We start from the raw sequence: 17137 nt of genomic DNA on the forward strand, positions 1-17137 counted from the left end.
ATGCACTACTTTCTGCTAACAATCCCACAATACAATGGCTTGGTATTTATAGATGAAAGATTATAGGTGAAAATGAACGCTATGAAACACTACATTTGTCAATGATCACACAAAATGATGACGATTGATAAAATGCACTTTTCACTACAGAGTACACTGTAAGGAGCAGTGAATGACTTTAGCTTGGACTCTGGAGTCTGTGGTGCTGATCCATGGCCTCCCTCCACGGACCATCAGACCCAACATCATCCATACTGGGCTCACGTGGGCTCTTTCAATACCTACTGCTCTTTCAATGGTGCTGAAAAAATGGCTACATGGATCGCCTCAATGTCATTGGTTTGTCCTTTAAAACAAAGAGACTTTTAAAAGTGCAACATTCGAAATTTAAAGGATATCTTTGATTTAGGGATTGCCTCAACGCGGCTCTCAACATGGCGACGTATAAAATTATATAAATATAAAATTTAACAGCGACTCCCATCTTATTCTTTCTTAAATTGGCATGAACTGCCATGAGACATGAAAAAAAGAGCTACACTTTGAACTAAATTTCGAGATGGTGATGGTGCGGAGTCCTCTGGCATTTCTTTGTAAACCACCAGGGTACTTCAGGGTGTAACTTGGGTTTAGGCCTACAATAGTGAAGCCTCTGCTGTCCCAGCCACAGTACAAGTAATGCTTTCATTTTCCACCATTATTGCAAATCAGTAGTACTGTTCTGCCACAAAAAAATTTATTTACAAAATTTGATATAGAATATTCTGCACCAAAGACAATGAAAACCAATACAGAAATATTTCAAGAAATGAAGGCTATCATTAAGAAAAATCACAAGTATTAAAATCTGCGATGATCATTGACATTCATAAAACATTGAAGAACATCTTTCATTGACCATCTGCTCCTTCAGAAGCCTGTTAAAAGAAGACACATATCAGATTAGGAGAGAAGAATGGCGCACACGTATTTCCCCCCCTTTTAAAAAAATCCGATCCCATGTCTCCGAGGGTGACATAGAAAGAAATCTGATGATGGCATTATATAATATTATTGAATTGTATCATGCGTTGTGTTCGTGACCTGCCCATCCTGTCTGCGGGGGGGGGGGGGGGGGGGCTGCTGACGCGAGCTGACAAGCAGCGGACATAAAAGGTGGACGGAGTCCCCCGTCCCCCATCTCATCCGAACCACTGAGTGTCAGCACGCGCCGAGCGACTTCTGCCGCAGACTTCTAAGTGGAACAGGCGGGAAAGTGACATCAAAGGTAAGCGGCTCCTTCACTTTATTCTTTCTGATCTCCCGAAAAGTTCTCTCGTGTCGACCACAAACGTGCGCTCGAGAGGGAGAAAGTTGCTCTGAATGTTCCTCGGTGACGTTCCTCTCGGCAGTAAACCTTTATAAATACTGTTCTGTTGATGATGACATATATATTTTTATTTGTGTCTCTTTCTCAGATGCAGAGGTTCTTTGGGATTTTTTGCGTGTCGCTCATCTTTTGCGCAACTCTCTCTGAGACCATCGGGTTGGTTATTGCGGTAAGTGAGCTGTTCAGATTCCAAATTTTAGAACGCTTTGTTGTTATCTTGTGTGTGTTTGTGTGTTTGTGTGTGTGTGTGTGTGTGCGTGTGTGTGTGTGTGTGTGTGTGAGTGTGTGTGTGTTGCATTTCTAGTCAGATGCCTAATTATTCGGAGATGCAAAAATATAATTCAAAATACCAGCATAAAGGAGACAAATGGTCGCTATAGAATAACAATGTAAAACACATACATATATAATATTAAATAATGTAAAAGTTTGGCAATTTATAATAAGGAATTTGACAAGGGAGGCAGAGAGAAATACCATGAGATATATATACAAAATGCTCAATAGGTTGGTTGTATAGGGGATTGTACAGTAAACTGTTGGGGTGTCTCAATATAGAGAAGTAAAGCCACTGTGTCAGTTTGTTACACCTTTGGGCCCTTTAATGTATAATAACAATATATAACGATATATAGCACGTTTTCTAGTGGTGCAATAAATGCCTATTTTGTTTATACTCCCGTTTGAATTAAATACTTGATAAATGAAAAGTTTTCTCATTTAAACAAGAAGTTTAATGCAAAATTAACAGAAAAAAGTATATATATATATATTTACAGCTATACACCGACTATGTTTACGTGCACATAAATACAGAGTAATCACATCAAACATTAAATACATATTTTTTGTAATAGATAATTAAGTTTTAATCAGATTTTTTGGAGAAATTTGTGTTAGCGTGTGCTGGTTATTATCAATTTAGGCGACATAATTGTGTATTCACCATGACACCAGAGCTTTTTGAGTATTTCTTTTATTTAGGTTCACTGGTGCAGAGATGTGTCAGAAATAGACAAAAGAATACACCGAAGCCTAAGACAATAACAGCAGCTCCAATATAAATGTATTTGTCAGTGAGTATAGTTAATATGGGAGTTTGAATTTATATGATAATACACAAAACGTGGGAAAGAGTTATGGGGTTCATTTATTAATTTAATAATTCATCTTCAAATGCATTACATGAATATGAACATATTTTATATTTTAAGACACATTTGAGGATCTGATTATTGTGTTTCTGGTGACCCTGCAGGCGAAGGAGAAACGGGGCTGGACACTGAACAGTGCTGGCTACCTGTTAGGTCCCCGTAAGTACCAACTGCACACACACACACACACACACACACACACACACACACACACACACACACACACACACAGCCTGCTGTTACACTGCATCAGTAACAAGCTGTTATCCAAAAGCTCATTTTCAACACATCTGGAGACATAGTTTGGGAGAATGCGTTCCCTCAGCAACCACCATGTGCTTCTAACATTGTGGGAAACATTTCTCTGTCATATTCTAAGAGTCTGTATGAGACGCACCAGTCTTTCAACTAACGGCAATGTAAACCCATCCACATCATTATTTGATGGGCAGAGAAAGTGACATAGTAAAAAGAGTGAGGAAATCTTCAAGTCAAACAAACTTGGACTTTCACCCAGGAGACCGCTGTTTCTGTCCTGTGGGAAATCAACGTTGACTTATTTAACCGTAGTTTAGTTAACAAACTTCCGTACTTTGCTAACGCCAGTTATGTAACAAAAGCAGTTATTTTACGTAACACTTATTTAAACCCAAACCACAATGTTTTACTAAAGCTAACCAAGTACTTTTGTTGCCTTAACCAACTTGCCTACTTTATTGACGCCAGTTGCATTATCAAGTTGAATTATTTTAACCACAATTAAGATCTTTTAATCCTAACCAAGTACACTTGTTGTGTAAGTACATCTAAAAAAACAGTTAAACCTACGATGGAAATTGATTTGGAAAAGAGACTGTGTGCATGTAATGTGTGGAATCTGAAGTTTATTTTGAAAAGTCGCAATGCATTTTTCGAGCGGAAAACATGTCATCCAAAACTGACACGAGAGGGTCACCTAGAGCGTAATAGTTTTAAGCGTGGGGCCACTGACCAAGCGTCAGAGTTGATGAGCTGGGAGTGAGAACGTGTCGCTTGAACAGTGTTTTGTACTAAATTACACTTCCAGAACTGCTGAAATGTGAACATTTTAACTACATGTTCTTGCAAAAAAAAACTAACCCCATCACCTGTTTTTCAACACTCACTTCCATGCCTATGCTGCTGTCAGACTGTAATCTTTGTAGCTCTGCTTCATCCTGCCTCTGTGTGCTTAGACGGCATCTGGTTTGTCTTGTCGAGGCTTTTAGATTTTTTTCAAACACAAAATCAATCACATGAATTAAAATCCAGGCCGTGGTCAAGTGTCAGTAGCTAACAGCGTTTGGCAGCTACATTTCTAAACCTGTTTAGTTTACCTTAATCAGTGGATGGAAAAATGGTTTTACGATGAATCAAATGATCCAACGATATCACCACATTTCTGGGTTCAAATAATGAACGTCCTTACCAAAGGCTGAACCAAGAGGGATGCACTCGCCAAATATAATAAAGTAAAATACAATCAAACGTTTTTAGGCTGAAAAATGTAGAAACTCTATAAAAGTGATGCATTGGCAACATTTTGAGGCGAGCCAACACACATGTGGCCAACAGAACCCTCTTTTTACGACATTAATTAATGACACGCTGCATTAGTTGATATTTTCTGATCACTAGGGGGGCAGCAGAACAAAATGAAAACACAATATTTACATATAAGTAAAGTGTAAAAACGACACGATGAAACAACTTAGATGTAAGCGAACGTGTTAAGCTTCAGAGGTGCTAGTAGGTGGATTTATTTACCTTTGGACAAACCCATTGCAAGCTGTTTCCCCTGTTTACACTCTTTATGCTAAGCTAAGCAAACTGACCACTGGCTGTAGCTTCATATCTAATGGGGTGGTATCAATCTTCTCATCTAGCCATATCTCTAAGCAAGAAAGTGAATAAAACTATTTCTCAAAATGTTTTATATATAGGCTAATTTATTAGCTTCAACCAAAAGTCGCGGGTGGAAAAGAGATTTAGTTCCAGATCGTGACTGAAACTGTTCATTGTTAAAGGTGCAATGTGTAAAATCTGGTCATAATTTTAGATTAAAGTATTCAAAAAATTAACAAACTTTATCAAACGAACAGGAAGAGGTTACAGTGTTGACGTCATGTCAACACTATGTTATTGTGTTGCAGAGATATCTACCGAAATTAGCATTCTAACCAGCTAGCCCCGGCCCGTCCTGTCTTGTAATACCACTTGTACCTGGAGAGGTGATAGTGAGTCACTATAGAGTCCCATCTGTCCTCAGTCAAACATGAGAGGAAGTAGAAATAGAGCTGGTATATATACAGTATATGTCTCGCAGAGTTTCAGCAGTTTGGTCGAATTGTCTTTTTAGAATTTTTTTATAACTGATGATTGTACATTTAGATTGTATGAACCCAGTAGTAGTGGTGAAATGCTGCCCCCTACGTGTTGGGAGCATGTCGGCAGATCTTACACATTGCACATAGTTTATGCATGACATAAACCATCCATAAACAGTCAACATCAGCTCCTGAGCTCACTGGTATTGTTTGAAAATGTTGCCTATGTAACACGACTCGCAACACTAAAAAGGTCGAGCCCATCTTCTGTGAATCAATGGTGTTCTGTGTCTTTGTCCCTGTCCATTGTCTCCACCGTGTCAGCTAATTTAGCATAATTCAAAGATGGCCTCATTACTGTGAACACTGGCTATATCCAGATACGTGTGTGTGTGTGTGTGTATGTGTGTTCTTACCAATTTGTCCAAATAACTCTACGACAGGAAATCTGGAAAATGTTGTCCCTTTGGTTGTGTGTGTGTGTGTGTGTATAGCCCAGGTAAAGGTTGCTCCTGCCTCATCCTGTGTTTCAGGTCGTATTGATCACCTAATTCAGATAAAGGATTCTCCCAGTGTCCGAGGCAGAGACGAGCTGGTCACTCAATGTAAGATAGAAACATACAGCCGCTGCAGGGCTTTGGTGTTGGCCCGGGAATTGCTCCGTCCAAACATCCCGCCTCCCTAGCTGCCGCTGTCACTCATCTGGGGAGGACGTCCCCCCCCCCCCCCGCTGCTGTCTGTGCTTACGCATCCAAACATCGCATTTCTCTCTGTGTTAGAAGCAAAGGAATTCATGTTGAGTTTATGTGCTGTAAGAACGGGAGGAACAGAAAAACCTCTTGTGAGCATTATTCTAAAGCGGTCCCACCCAACGAGATCAAACTGCCTTTATTAGTTGTAGCGGTTAGTTACTAAATATGAACAAACTGTTGTTAGCTGAGGCGATTGTGTCAATGTTACTCATATGTTATGTACATATATGTTATGGATTTCATTTTAATGAAACTGCCAGTGCAGGTCACTTTGCAGCCATTTTCCACAGATTGTCAACACTTCTGTAGTTCTTTCTGCCAAGTCGCAAAAGAACTACAGAATTCTGATATCTCCGGCAAACGTGAGCGGTTTACGACATCGGGTTGCTTGTAATATTATTTACTGTGAGATATGACATCAACACAGATACATCAGATCTTGCTGTGTTTTGAACATTGACATTGACAAGTATTGTTTTCAAAACCTTTAAATCACTACAATTGAAATAAGAAGAAACTTTACATTTTTAAGGTAAATGCACTACATACTATAGACATACTACATAATACATTTTCTATATAAAAACACAGGGCTAACATTGCAGGATATATAATATTAAATGTAATGACCAAAACACCCACAGAGACAGGAGGAGCAGTTTGTACTTGAAACACAAAACCATTAAAGTACATCATTTCCCCTCCCTCTGGTCACTCCGATGTCATGTATTTTAATTGGACCTGTAGTTTAACACGCACACAAACAGCACAGGGCAGAGCAGCTCGAGCACTACTTGAGCTAATGAGGAAGCTAAGTTGAGGCAAACACCTCCAGCCACTTAACGTCCCTCCTCTTCAACCCCACACTCTTAATGTGAACTTAAAATGTGATAAAGACACATACTTGAAAAAGTCTGGTGAGTAATGCTGCAAAGTCAAAGAGAATAGATAAAGGTTAGATATTTTCTCTAGTTTAGTGAATATACATTTTCATTAACTTAATCATCAGCAAACAGACACACCTCAAGGTTCTATATGAGGTCCAGTTTGTATTATTACTAAACAGAGCTTTTTCCCACCCACATGGAAGAGTCTTTAAGGATTCTAAACAGACCTTCAGAACAGCAGTAAATGTTGACCTCTAGATATTTTATGGAAAAACGGAAGCTTAGCTCTGTGATCCGAACATGATGGTAAAACATGAAGGCACAAATGAGAGGCTGTGGTTGTAGAAGGCGTAAGCCTTGAGCAGCTCCTCCGGGTGCAGTGTTTCTGTGCTCATGGAGGGGGTACCAGGTTCCAGCACAACTCGGAACTATTGTATTTGGTGTGTAGCATGCTAGCTAAGAAGATACAACTTGTGGACATTGAAGTTTCTTTCCAGCATGTTTTCCACTTTTCACAGGGAAAAGCTAGTGCTAAGCTAGGCTAAAGGTAGCCCTGTCTCATCCGTGTGAAGAGTCGGTTTTACGAGAGAACTGAGGCTGCATTCACAACAAATCCGGCGTTGCTTCGGCAAAACCGCCAGTTCTCCGATTTATTTTATGCTACGTGACCAGAACAACCCGGCCACGAGAGAAAAAGAAGGCACTGGTATCTCTGTATGAACTCTACTGGACATACAGAGATGACTGGAAGCAAGCCTTCTAAACTCATGCGCTTCTGAACTAATGCATTTCTAAACTAATGCGCTTCTGAACTAATGCATTTCTAAACTAATGCATTTCTTTTGAAAATGTGGTGTTTGCTAAATTTGTAAATGTTGGGATGAGGACTTTGAACTCTGTCAAAAGACACCTCTCTGTGATCTGTAGGAATACACTGACAGCTAACGATGCATCACCATGGCATCTCCATTATTTATTTTCATCATCATCATTATTCTAATGCATTTCTTCGTCTGCCATCCATCCCATTTCAGACGTGTGCTTCTTTTTATTTCTTTTTTTTTACCGCAATTCCATGAGCCAAGCCCTGCAGGTGGTCCGTACAAGTTTGGAAATTGAACCAAACAATTACAAACCAAATACCATGCTGAAATAACCAAGTGTACAACAATTGCCTTTAGATCTTATTTCAAGAGCAGCTGGAAATGAAAGCTTCAACTGAATAGCTGTACTACTTTAATCAAGTTGAACTGCAGTTTAACTTTACCTCAATTCAAGTGAATTGACCTCAGTGCAACTGTTTGTCTGACTGTATCGATTGTGATCACTCCTCATTGTCCAGATGGAATAGATGGACACAGGACACTAGGAGACAAGGCGGGTCTGGCTGGCAAGAGGGACATGGGCCAGGAGGAGGACTTCAGAACAGGTCTGTCTCTCACACACAGAGGGATCTTCCTTTATCTACTGATAAAAGACAAACTCTGTGATTTTGTTGTGCAACCCCTTACTGACACCCTCGCAACCTTCGCAATGATCGCAAGCCATTTTCAGAAACCTTCACGTTTCATTCTGCTTAAAGGAATACTCTTAACTCACCGCGTGTTACCTTGAATTCTTGAAGAAAACCTTCATGGCTCCACGGTGAGCGAAGAATCAAAGTTATTTCTTGATGAATGGAGGCCAGGTTTGACATCATCAAAATTATACCAAAACATCTGTTTACAAACCTTCACACAACTCATACAGTATCCAAGTATAATCCAGTCGTATACTCACTACTTCGCCATCATTTTACTATTTAAAACACTTACGCCACATCCTTCTCGTTTTGCTACGGTAGTGGCGAAAGTGTTTTTAATAAACAAAGATTTCTTTAAGAATCAAGGCAAGAAAACGCTAATTTGTTGGTGAAATATGCTGATTTACTTTGTATAATTTATACGTAATATTCCACTATTATTCCAAATATGACAATAGACATTTTTTGTATCGGAGGAACATCTTCAAAGTTCTAAGAACCTCCATTTTTATTGTGGCCGCACCGCTAACAAAGAAAACTGTAGTTCTTAGAACACAGTTTTGAGGGACTTTTTTCGCCCTTATTTCAGAGTAGGTACTCTCCCATCTCAAGAGGAACCATGAGTGACATGAGTGTACGATGATTGGTATAACACACAAGCCACTGCAGCGCTGGCAACCACCAAGAGACCGACAATGAAGTCCAGTGAGTCAAAGAACGAGTTAGAGGCACTGCAGCAAGCTAACACAGAAGCACAAAGGCTAACACAGTAGCACAAAGGCTAACACAGAAGCACAAAGGCTAACACAGTAGCACAAAGGCTAACACAGTAGCGCAAAGGCTAACACAGTAGCACAAAGGCTAACCCAGGGGTGTGTATTCTCATTTTAGTTAGCCATGTAAACAGCTTAATTGGAGTATTTTCTGTTTCGGAACATTTTGTTCTCAACAGAGTGATTGTTTGGATCAGTTTTTTCTGTAATTCACGTCTCTGTAGTGTTGGAATTTTTCAAGAATAATTCCTCCCTCTCTCAAGATATATCTGGAGATACTGATTTCTCCATGTCTTTACCTGAGCTCCTGTCAAACCTTTCAGTGTGCTACCAGATTCAGATGACGTAACAGTTGGCTGCACTTTGTTGCTTTACCTCCACAGGTTCCCTGAGAATAGCAGATGGAGAGATCATCCACACTATCATTGACTTTCTGTCGTACCTGAAGCTCAAAGGTATGTTCATTTCTATTTGAACTAACCTCAAAGTGAGGATTAATGTCAGAAGTCTGTTCAAGACCAAAGCGTTTGCTGCAGAAAGCTACAGCATGTTGATAGGAAATCAAACTCTAAATAAAGACAACAATAATGGGAATAATGTGTAGAAAGTTATACTTTGCATTAAGTCTGAGTAGAGGACTTTTTTTTTACACTTTCAACAGCATTACAACACGTACTATCCCACCACCAAATAACAAAACGGTGGTTTTGTTATTTTTTCTTCAAACCACAGATTCGTTGAATGTTTTTGACATTCAGTCAGAGCAGATGACGTATTGAGTGTCCGTTAGTAAAGGTTACGTGGTGTTATAAGCAGGAAAGCCCATTGAGGTTGAAAGGAAGTGGTGGATGGGTCAAATAAACAGTACACTGGAGACCGCTGACCGCTGTTCCTGTACAGTGTGAAACCAAAACCAACTTTGACTCATAGACTTGTTACGTAATGTTGTGTAAGAAAGGCCACTAAGGGCTGTTATTTATTCACGCTAGTAATGTTGCTACGGCTCTTATGTTACGTTATGGTATGTTGTAATGCCACGCCGTTACGTTACGTTGTGACGTCGTTACGTTGTTATGTCGTTAAGTTACATTATGTTTTTATGTTATTATTTTAAGACAAACTACAATGTTTTTGTGGGCCTCAACCAAATATTTGTCTTGCCATAACCCAGTATTTCTCAAACTGTGGGGCGCGCCCCTCTAGTGGGGCGCAGTGGTATTACAGGTGGGGCGCAGGGGGAAATGCAGAATTTTATTGAGAACTTCACATATTACAAAAGTACAAAGTTCACGGACATAAAACTAAGTCATTAATAAATACATGGCGAAATGCCTGTACTTTCGTGTAAATGTTTACGTTACGCCATTAACAGGTTATGCTTGCACATGCGTGACGGCCAAGATCCTTGGTGACTCACATGTGTAGCTTAGTGTGCAAAATGAAGAGACATCGAGATGACGTCCGACTCTACCCGGAGGCTGAGGTTTACAGCTCAAACACTGAGTGAGTTCTGGCTTGGTGTGGAGAGGGAGCCTCCACTCATCGGACAGAGGGCTGTGGGCATTCTGCTACCCTTTGCCACATCCTACCTCTGTGAGATCGGCTTTTCTGCTGTTGCGTCTCTCAGAACAAAATACAGATCTAAGCTCAACATTGAGCATGAATTGAGAGTGGCCGTATCAAGTCTGCAACCCCGTTTTAAAAAGATTTGAAGTGGAAAGCAGTCTCATTGCAGCCACTAATACTGATAAAACGTGATGGCTCACACATATCTGCACTCATTTTGTTTTGCACAGGTTGCACGTTGTTTTGAAAAGATACGCAGTGTAAAACTCAGTAAAACTCTTTATTGCCAAATATTTGAACTTGTTTTGTTTAGTTTTTCACAGGTTGCACTTTATTATTATTATCTTGAAAATATATATTCAGTGCAAAACAGGTTAATTGCAGCCACAATAAACTATTTTTTGCCAAATATTAGTTATTTTTTGCACAGATATAACTTTATTTGCATTGTTCTAACAAAGTGATTGCACATTGTATTTGTTTTTGTCTGATGGAGCAATCTGGTTTACTTGAAAGTGATTGCAATTTTCTTTATTCTATTATTTGAAAAAGCACAGATGGAGGAGTCACAAAATGTTGTTTCAATAAAAGTTCAACATGGACCATTTTGTTACAATTTAGTTGGGGCGGTGGGGCATGAACATTTTTCTTCCTCCAAAGTGGGGCGTGACAGAAAACGTTTGAGAACCATTGGCCTAACCCAAGGAATTGTTTCAAAACTCAAACCATGAAAAATTGTTCATCTTTGCAAGCATGTACGAGGTTAAAAGGTCACAAGGTCACAAGGTTAATTTATAGTCATTTTATCTCGGAGTCGATATTAAATGTATTAATGAAACGTATTTTTGGTCCAAAAACGTCGACATTCTATGTATTACGTTGTTTGCAGAAACCTACAATGCCAACATGTTGTTTTGGAATACTTTCAAGTTAACTGTGGTTAAGATGAGGATCCTTGAATGTGGGATGAATGTGATTCCATATACAGTATACATACATGAAGCAATATACTGATACCAGTGTTATATGGAATAACATACTGACACATATAGTGATGTTCTCTGAACCCTAACACATCCGTGTGTGTGTGTGTGCTTACAGAGATGGGAGCCTTGGACAGCCTGCCTTCCTCTGTGACATCAGACGAACTGGACAATCCCTAATGTGTGTGTGCCCCTCTTCAGATCATCTCCATCTACTTAAGTCTATGTTCCTGCTGTCTGGACTCCACTGCCCTAACTGTCACCTTACTGTCTATCCATTCACACTCTGATGCTGGATGTGTTCTGGTACCAGAGGTCTGATTATTTTACTCTTTCAGATGGATTGTCCCCCAATGCAAATCGTACAGATCTTTCTGCTCCTGTGTAAATACAACACTTTGTATGGGGGACCTCTGTTCAGAAAGCAACACTGTGTTATCATCTAAATATACTATTATCTGATTTACGACAATGGAGTCAAATAAATAAACAAATGGCACTGGACTCAGTGGGCAAATTGAATTTCTTTCTTTCCGTCAGTCACAACATGTATCAGTTAGACTCCAGCGGTAATATATGCGTCACCTTGTTGATGATTAACAAACTCAGATTATCTTTGCTTATCCATTAACGGAGATATATACGACATTTGTTTGAAAACATGAAACACGAAACCTTTTTTTTCAATATCAACTGTAATTTAATGTTATGTTAATGTTTAATTTTTGTAATGTGTTTGAAATGACTGTAAATTCTCTCCACACTTTGGGTTCACCATCAGGTTCCTGAGCAATATTATCTTGACCATCAAGAACGATATCTTTGCAAAATGAGGGCAAGTCATTGAGCCATCTGGCGTATCTGAATCAGACGGCGCTGCTCTTAAATTCGGCAAAACTCACAAACGAACATAATCGTTTACTTTTACTCACACTTTGTGTCAGTTGCGGTCAACACTTACGTTGAACTGCAACAGGAAAACAGGAGTTAATGGCAAGAAGAGGAAACTAGTGGGTTTAGAAAACAGCGAGGTTCTTTCGAGCTGAGGCGTTCGGGTGAAGTTTACGACGAGAAAATGCTTACAGCTGAACTCAGCAGCGTTACATCCAACTCTTGCGATGTTTTGTAGACAACATTTGAGATCAGACGTGACAAAATAAACAAGTTTAAGCGTTAAGTTAACCTCTGAAAACAGAGTTCGAGTCCTTCTTTAGGCTTCTTTTCTCGGTCATTGAGTGAAAAAAGGTTTTGAATCCACACCCGAAGACAGTGAAGCCACGAACGCTCCGATTTGAGCAGGTTTTGTGGTAGTTTTTTTAGAGTTTAAAACTGTTTAACAGAGTGAAAGACACTTCTGCTGCTTCCCGCTCTGTGCTGCAGTTGCGTCAGCGGCCGCGGTGGCGCTGTTTTGCCCAAATAGCAAAGAAATACTTGTCATTAATCATAAAAAAGTAGGATTTTTATGAAAATTGAGAACACTTCACGAGTTTGCGTGTCATCCTTCTGCCCTATACGGGCAACCAACATCTAGCCCAGACATGGGCAAACTACGGAGCTTTTCAATCCGGCCCGTCAAATATTGGTACAAAATTGTCCAAACTATAATAAATTCTAGGGCTGGGCAGTATACCGGTTTTAATTTCCCGTATGATATGAATTATTCTCACACCATTATACCGGTGCATAGCCGGACAGCCGGACAGCACAACTGCTGTCTGCTGTCAACAGGCAGCTAAATGTATTCTTTGCCGCCGTCGGTCAGCGCTAGTTCTCTTATATGTATTGAGAGGGACCCCTAGTCATGGTCACAACTTTATAACACAACAATTAACAACCCACAACTAACGCTCTTTAACAGAGAAAAACACCACAGCACACAACAGTCTGTGACACATAAACAATTTGTAACACTAATAATTGTACATTTATAAAATTTCACCGCCGAACTGCATGCTGGGTACAGCTCGCGAGCGAGCCTGCTTGCTAGCACAACAGTTTGCTAACAGCTGGGAGAGGCTCCGCCGCTCCAGTTACGTTACATTAAAGAACAGAACAGAGCGATGCAGGATGAACAAAGACTGACCGGAGATGCACCGATAGAGGCAGACACATATGCAACGCTGATTACCGTGTAATATTTGTTATAAATGTACATTGGTGCAAAGAGGTGATAATAAGCTGTACAGGGAGGGGCTTAGGGCCCAGGGGAATGTAGGTGAAGGAAACGGGAACAGACGGAAGACACGCCACACAAACAGCTGTTCAGCTCGTCACGATCCTGTAGACCAGTGATTCTCAACTGGTGGTTCGTGGCGGACCCGTTTTCAGTGGGTTGCGGGCCTTTGCTTTATGCAGCGGAGTTATTCACGCTCCTTTCCAGCATTTACGGCACTTGTTCAGCGGTGCAGGAAAAACACCGACCAATGCGTTGTAAATCACGTCACGTGATGCAGTTTAGCCAATAAAATAAAGGTATTCTGATGCGTTTCCTGACTGCAGTGAGATGTACCCACACCGTGACACAGGGGGGAGAGACAAGGAAAGCGATTACAGAGCAGACCTCTGATAATGCTAGATGTGACAGTCAAATATTTGTATGATCCGGTCAAAGAATCAAACCGCTAAAAAGACATTAACCTTTACACTAAAAACACTGTGTCAAAAATGACTACTTAATAAGTAAGTGCATGATAAAATATGCATTAATGCGTTATCGTGTAAGAATCCAGCTGACTGATGAACACCTCAGATCTGTTCTGAGAATTGCCACAACCAAACTGACACCAAACGTTGATGCACTGGCTAAAAAGGGTGACCAACAACACTGTTCCCACTGAAATCAAATGCAAGTTACTTTTTAGGTCATGGCTTTTACTTGTAATTCATATTAGTTCACACAAACACTCTCCATTCATCTGCTACTGGCCCGGCCCGTCTGTCAAATTTTAAAACTCAATGTGGCCCCCAAGCCAAAAAGTTTGCCCACCCCTGATTTAGCCCATGGGCCAGGACATAGTGGCACATTGCATTCTGGGTAGTGGGCGCCATGTTTTAGCAGGGTTGTTTACTTGCAGTTTTTGCATTGTTGCAAACACGAAACAACACAGACAAAACAAATAACGAAACTGTTGCTTGTACATTGTCACGTTAATGACAATACAACTATAATAAGTTATGGTGTGACGTCTAAACTGAGCCGAAGGGCCAGATATTAGCCACCATCTTAACATCATTGATAACTAACGCAACTCATTAGCAAACGGCTTCTTGTAGGTTGTCACGTTACTGAGATGACATTCATTAGAAGTTAATATATGAAGTGTAGAAGCTGAGGGCTAAAGTTAGCTAGCTATGTTCACAATGATGCCAGCTTAGCTCAGCTCCTGTAATTCACGAGGCAGATAAGAAACAATAACTAGCTAATTAATGATAACATTTTGACAGGGTGGATACATTTTTACATCATGGTAAAATCATTTCCCATTCCTCTTTTGTTCCCCTGCCGCAGCCTGTCCGACTGTGGCTTCCTACCTTGGCCATGATGTTGCACGATGCCTCTTCTACTCTGAACTTGCGTCTTCGTCTCCGGCTGCTTCTCTGGCAGTGACAGGTGCTGCCATGGCTCTTCCATCCTCCCTCCTTCCCCTGCTGCTGTTCCCAACTTGAATGTTGAATTGTGACCGCTGCCCACTGGACCAGGGAGTGTGAGAAACTTCTCAAAGGGAGAGGAGGAAGCTTGAGCGGGACTCTTTGGTTAGTTATCAAGAAGAGGGTTCGTTCATGCAGACAACTCAAGTTCTAAAGTGGCTCAGTGTAGTTGTTTAAGACCGTTGGCAGTCTCCATCAAGAGTAAAGCACTTTGAGATGCATGAGGTTATATTGGTTGTATTTCTCCCAAGGTTTCTGCCACAAATGTGGAAAAACAACACCACACATTCACTTGCTCGGGCAGCCACGCCAGAGAGGTCCTCTGATACGAGACAGCGACGATGTATGGCAGACATTAAAGAGGTCTGAGAGGTTTGGAATGAGGTTGGTTAGAAAAAAAAGTGAATTAATGAATACAAAATAAATAAATAACAAGGGCATATTCACCATTGTTTTCGATGAAGTGACAAGAGGGGCTTATTTATAGTAATGTGCGCAATTAATTCTTTGAAGAGACAAGGATGTATAAAGGAATGGTGTGCAGGATCTAGTGTACACAGTTTATATACATCTGAAAATGTCGCTGTGCATATGTACTTTTAATGTTTTGTCCAAGAGATAACACGTGGAAGTCTTGTGTAGCTCTGTGAAATATTTACATGTCTTTGATGTCGTTAGACTTTTAGATCCAGATGTTGAAACGCAACAGCGGGTTCAGTGCAATATGTACAAAGGCGGGTAACGGACATTTTTTTAAATACCTGAGATGAGCCTCTTCAGAGTGGATGATGACATGAATGACAGCCAAAGGTACGACACAAAACTGATGGCCAAAGCACAATCACTTAACAGGTAATTAAATACTGTAACCACCAGATGGAGGCACACCTCATGGATACAGTAGGTGAGAAAAGGCAGGTTGTATTTCTGTAGCTCCTTTCATACACGGAGGCAATTCTAAGTGCTTTACAAAGTAATACAAATACAGTAAAGATAAAAGATTTGGAATTAAAGAAGTGCAATAGTACAGACAAGAAACACAAACAATAAAATAAAAAAGAAGAACCGTAAACGTACCTGTAGCTGTGAAAACAGACGGATATGAACTTACCTGACATACTTAAATGTTATATTCAATATTCAGAGCATTAATATAGCAGCAAACAACTATGTACTATGTAAATATATAATGTAGTAATACATGAATATGGATGTGTGTCTCGTAATCCGAGTTTCTCTGTTCTCAACTATGTCTTTATAGACAATAATAGTTGTTTGCTGCAATACTAATGCTCTAAATATGGTTTATTGTTACTTCCTTAGACCATTCTCTGTCTGGAGAGGTTATTGTTGTGTGGAGTGGACACGAGAACGACATAAATTAAGAGATGTGTGTGTGTGTGTGTGTGTGTGTGTGTGTGTGTGTGTGTGTGTGTGACTAAAAGGGAGCAATGCGGATTATTCGCATCAGACTGCGTGCTTATGGTTGTCAGGCGGATGTTCCGTATTCCAGCAAAGCATTTTTGCATCGCATTGGTGAGAAAACGGCTTTTAAAAAGGCTCTTACGTCTGCTTTAAAGAAACAGAAATTGTGGGGGCATAACGCAGATCGACTGGGAGTGTGTTCCAACGCAGTGGATCCTAAAAAAGAAACCTCAGTATTAATTTCAGTGAGGAACTGACTGGCTCTTGGGCAGCGGGAGCTTTGCAAACCATCAGAGATATTATTAGTGGATAAGTTAACCGTTAAAGTGTAGAAGTTTGTGATCTATCTTCTCGCGATCTCTTCTCTTTTTCTGATAGGAAAAAATACATCATAGAGCTCACAGTCCCATGGGAGAACGCGTTTGAAGAGGCCTATGAATGTAAGAAGCTACGCTATGCAGAGCTTGCAGCAGAAGCAAAGCAGCGTGGCTGGAACACAAAAAACTGTCCAGTGGAAGTGGGATGCAGAGGATTTGTGGCTTCTTCGACCATCAGACTGCTGAAAGAGCTGGGAAGCCACGGTCAGGCTCTGCGGCAGACCATCAAGGCAGTCTCAGAGGCGGCTGAAAGAAGCAGCCAGTGGATTTGGATCAAGCGGAATGACCCGTGCTGGGCTCCAAATATGTCAACATAACCCACTTGAGAATCCCCAC

At 40.5% G+C, this 17137-nt stretch overlaps 1 protein-coding gene across 1 annotated transcript; it reads left to right on the top strand.

The window, feature by feature from the left end:
• Positions 1 to 1457: 1457 nt before the first annotated feature.
• gal (galanin/GMAP prepropeptide) lies at positions 1458 to 11531 on the top strand. The gene is made up of 6 exons (XM_076112595.1): positions 1458 to 1538; positions 2628 to 2682; positions 5402 to 5473; positions 7850 to 7936; positions 9186 to 9257; positions 11470 to 11531. Exons 1-6 carry the CDS (start codon positions 1458 to 1460, stop codon positions 11529 to 11531), a joined length of 429 nt encoding a protein of 142 aa, XP_075968710.1.
• Positions 11532 to 17137: the final 5606 nt, after the last annotated feature.

This window comes from Anarhichas minor, unplaced genomic scaffold, assembly GCF_050575085.1.
Source record: "Anarhichas minor isolate MPS153535 unplaced genomic scaffold, ASM5057508v1 ptg000005l, whole genome shotgun sequence".
Lineage (NCBI taxonomy): Eukaryota > Metazoa > Chordata > Actinopteri > Perciformes > Anarhichadidae > Anarhichas > Anarhichas minor.